Genomic DNA, 12,794 nt, shown 5'->3' on the forward strand with positions numbered 1-12,794 from the left:
GCCAAGTTGTAATCTATTAATGAATACTCCAACCACCTCATGTTGCAGCTTCCTGGTTTTCAACAGTGAAAAGAAAAAAAAGTGTTGATGCCCCTCTTGCTTCCTTGAGCTCTGGGTGTGTCATTATGAACAAATATGGATTAATATTTGACTTGGCTCTTTCCTTCCCACTCTTGTTGCTTTTACTTCAGTGGCTATGTTTGTCTTAATGACAAGTTAAGCCCCTAGAAGACTTGGAACAGTTGCAACATTAAAGTGACTAAAAACCAAGTTACAACCAAGATGCATCTCACTTTCATTACTTCAGTAATTCATGTTCAAGTTGTTTTGAGATTGCAAACAATCCGACTTTGTGCCTCACCTGTCCATAGATGTCAGTTGAAGGAGATGATCGGGATCTCTCATGGAAACAGGGGGTTTTGGTTCTCTCCTCTGGTCCGGGATCCAGGATGTTATCAGCTGACCGGTACCGACCGGAGGCTCTTGTTTCTGACGGGGGTTTCTGTATATTCCACCTTGCCTCATACTCAGCGAAGGTGCCCAGTCTTTGCTGGTCTAAGACAAACTGCTTGTGTGCAGAGTAAGGACCTCCCTGGACCTCTTCAGTGTACTCTCTGCTCCTGATGCTTTTCATTGTGACCTCAGTTTCACTGGTGGAGGAAAGACTTAGGGCCCTGGTCTCTGTATAACACGGAGGGGTAACGTGATTGGGGAAAGCAGGCTTCCCACTTTCTTTAAGGAGCTTCTGCTGGTCTAGTGCGGAGCTTTCATTGCGAAGGAGATCTTCCTTCACTCCAACTTGGTGGATTTTGTCTGGTTCAGAGAAAGACCTTACTTTCTTTTCTGTAGGGAAACGCTTACGGCCACCAATGCGAGTTACTTGACCACTGCCAGGCCCCGACTTACTCATTACAGACTCTGAGACTGTTGGCAGAGGGGTGACATCTTTCCGGGCCAACGCTGAGGATGGGTAGTTAGGTAAGGCCTCAGCTGCGGGGTGCTCCAGTAGGACAGGTTCCAGGTCTTTTCTCCTGAAAGACGTAGCCCTGAGCACCCTTGCTTGTGCTTCCTTCAGATTGTCCTTGTAGGAGTTGGTGAAGGAGCCCCCTGCAGAGGTCGGGGTGATGCTTTCAGTGGACTTCCAGACATCCCGATCCTCTTCAGTCTCACCCTCAGTAAGGGTAGCTGCACTCATACTTTTCTGCAGCTTAGCTCTTCTTATCTGGATTTCATTCCTTAATGTGGTGGCAAAACGGTCGCTGCGCCTCAACTGCTTGCTTTCAAGGGACTCCTCAGAGTCTAGGCCTCTTGTTTTCTCTTCTTGCCCTGCAGCATCCATGGATAGAGAGTGAAGCATGGGGGTTGCCTGGGGGCAGATCTTGTTGCTGACTTGGCCATGATGTCTTATGTCTTGGGGTAATTCTCTAAGTTGTGGTGGCAACGACCTCCGCTGTTCAGACGGTCTGCTAGGAGGATAACTCATGAACTGAGTGTCTGCATTTTGTGCGTTGGGTCCTTTGTGGCTTCCAATATCATCAGAGCTGGACTTGGGTACAGAGGGTTCTAGTACAATATCAACTTGGTGATTGCTGTATCCATTACTGTCTTTACAGTGTGACGAGTGTTGCTGCTGTTGGGGCATATGAAATTTCACTTGGGTGACTGTCTGTGGGCAAAGAGAGTTTCGCTCATTCCCAGCCTGCGCCAGGTCTGTGATACTCTTCCTGTCCTCTGATTTTCCTGACAGGTTGTGCTGCGCGGGCTGACATGGTGTGACACAGTAGTATCGGCTTTGTCCACTGCTGTCCGTGTTTTGGTCAGCAGCAGTGGGCGTCAGCGAGGTGCTTAGGTTCCTTCTCTGGTTCTGACCAAAGTGTTGTGAAGAACCATTAGTAGGAAGTTCCTGCATACTACTATAGTAGCCAGCTGCGTTCTGCGGCTTTGGTCCGGACATAGCCCAAGGCTGAGAATAAGTGCTTTTGTCACTATGATTTCTTTGATGATAGGGCTGACATTGGTGAACATCACTGCTGGATAAGGAGTACTGCTTGTTTGAGCTGAACTGGTTATGATTAGATTTATCAGATGAAGTGTGAAATCCGTCGCTGTCATTTTTTAAGGATGGGTTGTGGCTGCGTCGATTTTCAGTGGAAGTCTTACAGGGGAAATAGGATTCAGGTCCTTCAGGGTGAGCTATAATGAGCCCCCTTTCATGTACCTTTGTCGCAGCAAAACTGTCACTACGTGCAGGGGGAGGGGGAGGGGGAGGGGGAGGAGAGGGGGAAGCAGTCTTCTTTTTTTCAGGAACATGCCAAACAGGTCCTAAGCTGGTTCTACTTGAAGTGGAATGGCGGGAGCCGGCCGAGTCCTCAGTCTGTTGACCCGCGCAGCTAACACCTGGCATTTGGAAGTACGCCACCCTATCGTCCAGTTTGACTCCCTCAATCAGGCTTTGGCTGTTTCTGCCATTGTTCTGTTTTCCTGGTGCATCCCACTGACCGACTTTATGAAGCACGTTTTCTGTTGAGGCAGTATTGCTCTTTGAGAGGGTATAGTCTGGTGTGCCAGAGCTGGTGGAGAAGGAGCTGTAGGCTGAGTCTCGTTTCCCTCCTCCAAGATGCTCCATGCTGTTGTTGGACTTGGCAGGTGACAGCTGACCGGCAGGGTACGGGTGTGAGACATGTTCTAGACTGTCCATACTGCCGAGAGAGCTGAACTGGTCGGACACTCTGCGCAGGTTTGTTTGCTCCCAGCCAGAGGAGAGATCCGTTGAGGATGAGCTGGAGGTTAAAGCAAAGGACCAAGTGTGAAAATACAAACAACAACTTGTTTTGTTCAGTAAAAATAGCCATTTACCTACAGATTGCTGTTGTTAATCAAGTTATGAACTATGGTATCTAATTCTGTACTAGTACTAGTAATAGCCGTTTAATGGCAGTCAAAATTAGATCTAATTAATTATCAGTTTTTGGACCACTGCAAATACAGCAGCATTAGCAAAGACAGCTTACACACAGCAAGCCTGAGGCCTGTCTTTTTGTGCATACAATTTGTAAGTCTGTGTTTATGTAGAGGTATAGCATTGTCAATAAAATTAACATTTACCATCTGGGAAAATGGACAAACATGGATTATTTTTGAAAGAAGTCAATTTCATTGTGGAAAGACATTTTTTTTTAGATGACAGAACGATCTGTAATAGAACAACACGGAGGGCCTCGTCAAGCATTATACATATATCGGAAAACCCCTTGAGCTTAATCCTATCAATTTGATCTAGATTGCTTGATATCTACTCATGAGGCAAACTTCAAGATCCCAGAGTTACCTTGCATCATATCTGGTGTGCCAGATTTGCGTGGGTGGAGACTGTGTTTTGGCAGTCTCTGATTGGCTGTCGTTGAACTTGGTGGAGTGCCAGGAGTGAGGCCTGCTTATGGGTTCATTCCGCCTGCAGAGGGCAAAAAAAACAGACTGGATCAGAGACCTGCCCCTCATGGAAAACAGTATGTGCTTCCACATATGAATCTGTGCAACTGAAAGTTACTGCTGTAGCTAGTACTGCATCTGTACAGAGGAGTGCTTTTTGCTGCATTTTTGAGTCAGTCCAACATTTACGGATAGAAACTATTTTAGAGGGTTTTAAATCTACGTCTATGTGTGACCAGTGATCACAAACTTTGCACAGTTGTCAGATAAGCATATGAAACATACCCTTTAAAGCGATTCTTTCTGAATTGCATGTCAGGAAAATATGCACAGAACATATCAGCATAAAATCAAATACAATTTATTTTCCTTAAATCACTATAGAAACAAAAAAATGTATATATACATCATGGACAGACTATATATTGCATGCTGTACAAATGGGATGAATGTCTTTCATCTAATGACATGAACCACAAGACAATCCAAAGAGATGCATGCCAATGAGGGCAGGTAATAAACCACAGGAGAGGCAGAGTTTCTAAGAGAAGAATGAAGATGATATTATTACTAGACAAATGACTAATATGATAGTGGGCACATGGAGTTGTAAGAAAGGGAATGGGTACTACTGATTACGATGAAGCCACAGAACCGTACCTCATGGAACTTCGCAAAATCTTCGTAAGAAAGCTTCTTGCCACATGCACGTCATTCTCAGAGGGCATTTTCTGAGCTACAATATCCACCATTTTCATATTCCTGGGCAGCAGGAGGGAGGAACACACACACATACACACTAAGAGCTCATTGACAATTGACTGGACTCACAGGAGAAGACAGGACAAAGACTATCTGACACTTAGACCACTGGTTCTGATTGTTGAAAGTTGGTGTACACTACAGCACTGAAGAAAACTTAGTGGGAAGGTTAGTGTCTAAAAAAGCTCACTAGGACAAAGGTTATCTAAATCCCTTCTGATCCAACTGAATTATCACAGAGTGTTCTTATTCACAGGAAGGTAACATGCAGTCTACATGTATACTGATACATGGTGTTATAGCCCCCTCTACTGGTCAAACTAACTCATAGTCCTGATTTCACAGTTTTGAGTGTCATGGAAAACGGTGACAACAACCCTTTATGATGGACCTACAACACATAAGACAATAGCGAGAGTGGAACAGCAACAGTTTTACTCATCTCTCATTAGGCTCATTATTTAAACAACAGTTCGTAGCTGAGGTGAGCTGGTTGTGCTCCGACTTTGCCATATGGTCCCAGGGGGAACACAGGCCCAGCATGGGGCAGGGAGCTTAACATAATAGAGAATCTCAATCAGATAAGCACATCACCCCTCGATTCAAGCTGTCGTCTGCCTCCCAGACAGCCCGCATATCACTTTACAGGCACAAGAGACTTTGGTATTCATTTAGTACACCTACAGTGATATTAATGTAGTTGAGTTTATACAATTGTTAAACAGGGAGGGTTATAGTTTTATTAACATACACAATATTATAATAATATATACACAGTGTGTATATACACACAGTGTATGTGTGTGTGTATATATATATATATATATATATATTTTTTTTTTTTAATTATTATTTTTTTAATATTCCATGGCATGTTCTTTTTGACTTTGGTAAGATTTTACGAATCAGGTTCTGACACCTATCAAAGAAACATGACTTAAGCGGAATACATTTTAAAACACCTGTAAATACTTGTTAATTGTTTAGCCTCAGTTTAGTATCATATTTTAGACCTCGGTAGCTAGCTTTACTATGAGGGAACTGTGGAAAATTGGTGTTGCACTGGTCAACAATTTTAGACAAAGCTTTGCCTTCATTGGACTCAAGACTTGGCCTACAAAGCTGTGAGGTCAGGGGTCCTGCCCCCACAGTCACCTTGTCTAAAGGCCTTCAATGATCTGATGACAAGAGGTTCTAACACCAGCTTCCTTTAGATGGAGACCTGGAGCAAACTACTGGGTGAAATGTATAACTTAAGCTATTATATCTGCACCTTGCACTACCTTTATAGATTGAGACAGATTTTCTCTCTTCACTTTATAGATTTTCAGACAGAGATTTGGTTAAGCTCAATAAAGTGGGACAATTTCACAAAATTAATTGTGGATTAAAGTTAAAGCCTATTTAGAGGACAAAGAAAAGCCAACATGGAGCCCAGTCTTCCTTGTCTCCTCATAGTCCGGGTTTCTAGGGCACTAGGAGCTAGTCACACATGGCGCCTGCTATTGGTATGCAAATTACCCTGGTTTTATTAGGCCTATCGTCAGGGCTACAGCTGGGCCAGCACAGATATGCTAGGAAAGTGAATCAGTTGGCTGGAATGGGGGCAGGGGAGAGGCTATTTTCTAAGTGATCAGTTTAGAGCCCCATGTCCCTTCAAATGTATCCAGTACCAACCAGTCCACATTTAAAAATAAACAACACACATATGTGTACAAAACCAAACAGACTTGTTAAACAAAGTAAGGTCAATGTATTGATAATAATCTAGGAAGAGTATTCACAGATGATTTTTGTTTTACCTATTAGTCTTTCCCTCAAAGATTAATTTGTATTTGGTGGGGAATGCTAAGTCTTGCTGATCATGGCTTAACCTAAATGATGAATGACCTCATAATTAAAGATAAGACAAAAACAATCACCACAATAACAGAGTATTAGGGTCATAAAAGCAGGCAAAGAAGGCCACAATATGTCCCTCAGTAATTCACTGAACTATCACAAGAAAGACAAAAAGCAGCAGGTATGATGGCCTTCAAACATAGAAGTCAAAAGTTTAAAATACAAAAAGTGATTAAAAGATAAAATACTGTTCAGTTTAACTCACCAAACACCTGGATGATGGAATTCAAAATGAACACAAAGAAGAAGAGTGTTATCCAAAAAACCATACAATAATATTAGCCTGGAGCTCAATTTGGAAGTGAGGCCAGTTGTGCCCGTGTGCTGGTCAGGCACTGCATTCCACAGACACTTTAAAGACGAGCTAAAATAAGGACACATGCAGGCCGCTGAGGACTGAGCATGATGGCACAACTTCGCTACCTTTGAACACACAATCACACAATCAACCACAACTCAAAGACAGAATGTTCAACACAGTACGGCCATGACTAAAACTAAGTTCTGTGGGCTGAATTAGTTTGAACGGAGGGAAGATTTCCTTGAGGATTACGTGGGTTTTACCCCGGGGAGGGGGTGAAAGAGAGTAAAGAGAAGGCGGAGGGCTATTGTCACAGCCAGTCCCCTTGGAGTGTTCCCATAACTGGCCTCGTCTCATTGGCTCTTAGGAGCTAATATGCTAATGACGGGGTGAAATGCCGGACTCTTGTCTTCCCATCTCCCCTCTTGTGCGGCAGACACACATTTCTACCATTGCTATGGTAACAGGTTGCTCTTTGGGGTGCAACCCGTTTACTGAAAGTCTCGGGAAATGAGCACTGCAACTGCACAAGCAGGGATGTCACATGGCACATACAACTTAGTAATTAAAACTATTGATTTAAGCACATGTTGCGCTCATTATTTCAGGTTGTGTTTAATTGGGTAGTTCAATGAATGTATGAACGCAACATAAATGAATAACTAACAAGTAAACATCGTGCCCATTGGGCTTAGATTAGCCACAATAGCATTTTACTCTAATATCTGGTTGGATTAAAACCATTATGACATATTGTGCTGTGTTTATTTATTTAAATAGAATTATACTCATTGACATAATAAGCTGTATGTCACTTAATTTCCCATTTTTATTTTTACATTTTAAAAGTGGGGTTTATGCCCTATTATGCCTATACTGGAGGGTATAAAGATTGATTCATTTATTTTTGGACTTCATTTTAATACATTAACAGGACAAGGGACATTAATCAGCATTTGCGTAAATGGGCCAGTTAGCCAGCCGGCTTACCTTAACCTAAAGTCAAAATGGCAAGATCATTTTGCCAACTAATAAAGTGGCCATGCCCCGTCTTGTAGACATGTGCATCCAAAGATTCTCATGGATTTTCATGTTCCAAATATCCATTGACTTCCATTAAAAAAAGGCTTTTGGAAACTTTCCTCTTCTGAACTTAATTGCTGCCACATAACCTATACAACATACCTATTAGTTAGGATAGAATTGTGTATAGGAAATAATAAATTATATAAATGAAGAGTGCCAATAGCTGTGCCCTTTGAATACCATAAAATATCTTCATCAGTGGGGACAGAGACTTTTTGAAGCCAGCTTTCTAACTCACGCACTTTATATTTATTTGTTTAACCTTGAATCAGGACTCACCATGGAGTGCCTGGTGCTCCTTCTAAATGTAGCTTCTAGTGTATTGCGTTTTTACTTGTTTTTACATTTTGGTAAATGTGTTTTGTATGATGCTTTTAATGTACCCTTTTAACAGAAGATTTTATTTACTATTCTTTTAAACTGCCCAACAAGCAATTTAAATTTTCCAAATTTGCAGGGTCATGACTTTCATGCAACACCTGCATGAATAAAGGGCCATTGTTCCAATGTAACTGTACAAGTGGTGTGGCAAATATTTACAGCTGTACAGATTATAGTTGTCTCAATATAAAATTCTGTAAAATAACACAATGACCATCCTAAATGGCATTAATGGAAAAAACACTCCTGCCTGAGTGACAAACAATGTTTTTCCTTATTAACTTGCTCTGGCACACCGACAAGATTTCTGGTGACAGGCAAGAAGATTAGCAAAGAATGGTTGCAACCTAAAGCTGATAGGAAAACAATACAATTAACAGTGATCTATTGTGAGGGAAGCAATCAAGCATAAAATCCTAACAAGGTTCTCAGCAAATTCATTATTTTCTTTACAAGTTTAGCAATTGCCTCCTGTATCACATGGATTGTTAACCTTAACTAACATGTTTTGATTTGACCAATGGTGTGAGTTTCCTCAAAGACAATACAATGCCCTACAATGTGTGGCTTCGACAGATACATGCATTCTCTATTGTATGACATCTGGGAAAATGAAGAGCAGAATCATGTACTGTGTTGTGTAGGGCAGAAAGATGTTGAAGTAGTACTGCACCCAACCTGCACTTAGCAGGTGAGCCGGTGGATTCCACTTGGTCCCAGTGGGTCTGACAAAGGCCCTCTTCAGCAGACCCTACAATCAAACCAGTCATGTTTCGGGTGAAAGAGGTGAACCATGAGTAGCATGTAATGACCAGCACATTCCTGGGCTGAGTGGCATACCAGCTGTCAAGTCACCGGCTGTCTGCACTGACCCACAGTCAGAAACACCTTGAAACCTTTTGTCTGAGGGTGAGGGTTTAACAACATCACTCTAACAAAGTCCTGCATGTTCTGCGTCTTAAACACCATCCAATATTACAATCCAGGTTGTTTCGGGGTAAATCAGTAACTCAGAGTGCTGGTATAAATTCACCAACAACCTGTCATTTTTTTTAAGCAAGCAGTTTTCACTCTTGTAACAGTATCCCCCGAGAGCCCCTGGAGCACATGGCAAGCAACAACTACAAACAAGTGGTCCCGTTTTTTGGTTTGAAAATCTGTCCTGAATGACCCGATCACAAGTAGCCATCTCTAAGTACAGGTGAAAATTTACCCAGGACGCATTGAGATCTAATCACTCGACCTGGTGGTCAGGACAGTGTATGAGCACATTCTTTTAATATTGTGTACGCAAATGTGTCCTGGGCTACACTGAAGGACCGATTTTTAACTGTAAGTGGTAAACATACTCATTTACAGGCTTTATCCAGCTATCGGTAGCTGTGTGTATTTTAAAAACATTAGTACTTTGAAACAGACACCATTGAGAGTGAATCTTGGTTTTGATGTTATTATTATAATCTTGAAGATGTGTCTGTTTTTGTTCCGGTTTTCTGCACAGATCTCCCCGCCTGCTCTCCTCCCCGGCTCTTTGGTGTTCTGTGCCTCGTGGTAGCCTTGAAAAGGCGGCCGTGTCGGCAGGACTCAGGTCTTAGAGAAAGCCGCCAGCCAATAACCTTTTTTGTTTGTTTCACAAAATGTACCTAAATTCACAAATATGTAGCATATTACTACAGACATTCCTGTTGTTACCGCACATTCTCTGCTGTTACTTTTTAGAAGCAGGCAAGCCCCTTGTTTGGTTATTTAAAAATTGTTATTATGAAGCAACAAAATTAGGAAATGGGAGTCTTCCATACGCAAACAGGAAATGGTTAAATGAAGCAGATATCTAGAAGTAGTCAGAAGAAGAAGAAGTCACGTCCTTTGGCACACACAGACACACATTGTCCGAACATGACGCCTATAGGCAACATATATTCATTAGCCATTGCATGGTACACTTATAAATGTATGACGTAGCCTATGTGAGTCACACACACGAGCTGTCCACTTGTGATTGGATTATTCCGATCAGATGTTGAAAGCAGGTGAAAGCAGAGCCCGAGTGGGGATTAAATGTAGTCCCTCATAATGACAGACTACCAACCACAAACAAAGTGTCATATATAATATAATAGCACCAGCAAACATGCAATAAGTAGTCAAAAGTGTTGAGAAGTGTGAGAAATGATTAAATGTTTCTGTAACGTCTGCCTTGACATGCTTTGATTGTAGTCCACTGCGGGTGATTTTCGCTATTAACATTCATAATCACTAGTATGGTATGAAAAATATTTCATATGTTGCCCAAATGACAAAGTATAAATATGTAATGCCCATAATGAAAATAAAAAAGTGATTTCTCCCCCCAGGTTCACAATTTCTTCATGTCTTTTTGTCTCTTTTCCTTTGATTAGACAGTACGGACAGTTTTATTTGATTGAAACCTTCTTGTTTAGCTAAAGATATCCATATCAGTGACTCCGTGTCAACCTTGGGAATGGAGCAACCGAAAAAAGAAACCGAGGGGTGCAGTTAAGACAGGGCTACACAAAAATCTCTAAACTAGGATTTTCTCGGCTGAGACCCAAACAATTTTAAGAAATCTGCTTAAGACAAGAATTCAGTGCACAGCATTCCAATCGTACTACATAGGCTTATTTAGAAAAACAAAGACCAGTAAATGTAAGCCTCGGCACTGCAACCCCTACTGAATGCTTACACTGTAAGTTGGGCCAATAAGCTCTCCCAGGTATAATTGGATTGCGCACCACACCTCTGTACAGGGCAAACAAATCTAAAATAGCCCGATAGATGTAATATTTGTGATGGTGCAACAAGGAAAAGAGAGAGGAAGGAGAAGCCTTCTGCTACACTAGACAACGTCTCATCCAATGCAGAATAATAAAGCGTGTTAGTGACTGTGGTACTACTGTAACAATGCCAGAAGGGGGAAACAAAAAGCCACAACAAACTTCAAGCTTCACGTTGTAAAGTTTAATGATTCACTTTGCAGTTAGTTGCATGTTCTGCAAATGCCTAAGTGGAAGGGAAAAGAAGGCCAACCACTGCGGGGGGTCCCGACGCAAATTAAAATCCTATCTGTTCTAAACTAGAGAGGTAAACACCTCATGTAAAAAGAGTTTAGCTATGTTGATCACCACCGCGATATCCAACCTTCCAAGGCAACGTGGGAGAGTTCCTTTCAGCAAATTCCAGTTGCACTGGTATTGTTTGTTTTCTTTGGTGTCATTAAAGTTGCTTTTAAGACAAGGACTGTCCATATGCTGTAACCAGACTTCAAGTTCAAAAGTTCTGCATTTAGCCAAATTACAACTTTTGGATTTAACAGTTGGCAAAGCATAACAATAGCAAGCTGGAATGCATGCACATGTAATGTGCTGCTGTGTGTCTCACGGTATGTAGCAGTTGGTGTTGGCAAGTTTTAAACAAATCTAGCATAAAATGAACAATTTAACTGCAGCTCACACCCTAGTTTTGTTTTTGATGTGCAGATGTTTTTAATCACATCGAAGAAGTGAAAAATATTTAAATTTGAAAGATTCCCTCTTTTGATACTGAAGTCGAGGCCCGGATTGCACAGTAGTGTTGTCGAGGCATGTGCAACACAAACGAGGACAAGATGCCTCCCACAAAAAAAACACACCTTTCTAAACTCTATGTGAAGTGTAATAAGCCTCTGCCCTGCCTCTCTTCTAAATGACACTATACCAACAGTCTCACAATAGTTACTGCATCCAAAATACATGACTTGCTAAATCAAGCTCCTCCCTTGTGCTGTCTATGACAGAGACCACACCTATAGAGGAGCAGGTTCTGACAGCTTCCTGATTCTCATTCAACTATCCCTGAGATCAAAAGAACGGTGTTACATCCTGATCTCCTAAATGCGCAGGCACGGATAAAGCTTCAAAAATTAGGTTTCCATACTGGTAAAGGTAGTGATGTGGAATGCTACACTGTACAAACTGTTAAAGTGTTGAGGTACTGTATATCAACTTTGCAATATGAACAATAAGACTTGTCCTTGTAAGGAGATGTCTTTTTCTATTTACAATTACAAACATACCAAAATGACAATTCCCAGATCCTTTCTCTATGCCTCCTGCTCTTCTGTAGTAGAATCGTCACAGTATTTACTTCCTATTCCCCCCATTTTAAAAAGGAAAAATAAATGTTGCTGCCATGAATCATGTGACACTAGCAAGTGATTAGCCATGACACAAGATACTTTGGAAATATTCAGTATTATTAGGACTGCTTCTAGGTCAATTTTAAGTCTATTTACGGTCTAATTTCTCTTTTGGCAAAATATTACCAGCATATTTTTATATTATTAACAGCTGTCAGTATGATACAACATTATCTAACAGCAAAAAACATCTCCTCACTATCTGCCAACTGCCTTTCCCCTGAACACACCATAAAAAACGAGGTCTCTGTAGACAGCCCAGGGTCTACAAACGGCAACAAAACTGTGCCCACCTGCACCACGAAGCATTCACAAACCGTGTTCCAGCTTTCCAGCGCTATAACAGACAAGAAGGATTTGAGGGTGGGGGTTGGGGGTTAGTGTGCGGAAGCACAGAAGGGAGGGGGAGGGGACGGGATGAGGAGGAGGGAGGTTGAGCTAGTCTTGTTTTGTTTGAAAGTACTTACAACATCAACAAGAAGTAACATCACTAAACATTGCTTAGAACACCTTTAATGTAGGTAGAACTTATTGCATTGCTGCATTACTTAAATAGGTGTAAAGCTGCAGAAGGTAAGCCTTATAAAACTAACTTTTGTCTTATTTGCTGAAACTGACCCTATGTTCGAGTGGAACTGCATGAAGCAGGTCATGGCACCACCTACAGCTAGTAGTAATCCCCAGCTTCCTGTTCAGATGCACCAATCAGGGCCGGGGGGGGGGGGGGGGGGGGGGGGG

At 41.8% G+C, this 12,794-nt stretch overlaps 1 protein-coding gene across 8 annotated transcripts in view; it reads right to left on the minus strand.

Moving 5' to 3' along the window:
• shroom2a (shroom family member 2a) overlaps positions 1-12,794 on the minus strand; it is a 35,260-nt gene that overhangs the window by 9,372 nt on the left and 13,094 nt on the right. For 2 of the 8 annotated variants that reach the window (XM_034880753.1, XM_034880759.1), the window contains 4 exons: positions 4,090-4,191; positions 3,715-3,732; positions 3,329-3,451; positions 362-2,780 (listed from right to left, as the gene is read on the minus strand). In XM_034880753.1, coding sequence (XP_034736644.1) covers positions 362-2,780; positions 3,329-3,451; positions 3,715-3,732; positions 4,090-4,191 — 2,662 coding nt within the window. Of the gene's footprint in view, positions 1-361; positions 2,781-3,328; positions 3,452-3,714; positions 3,733-4,089; positions 4,192-6,298; positions 6,596-12,794 lie in introns of those variants that run through there. The other 6 variants (XM_034880755.1, XM_034880760.1, XM_034880756.1 and 3 more) reach the window with 5 other exon arrangements.

Source organism: Etheostoma cragini, chromosome 9 (genome assembly GCF_013103735.1).
Source record: "Etheostoma cragini isolate CJK2018 chromosome 9, CSU_Ecrag_1.0, whole genome shotgun sequence".
In the NCBI taxonomy this organism is placed as follows: domain Eukaryota; kingdom Metazoa; phylum Chordata; class Actinopteri; order Perciformes; family Percidae; genus Etheostoma; species Etheostoma cragini.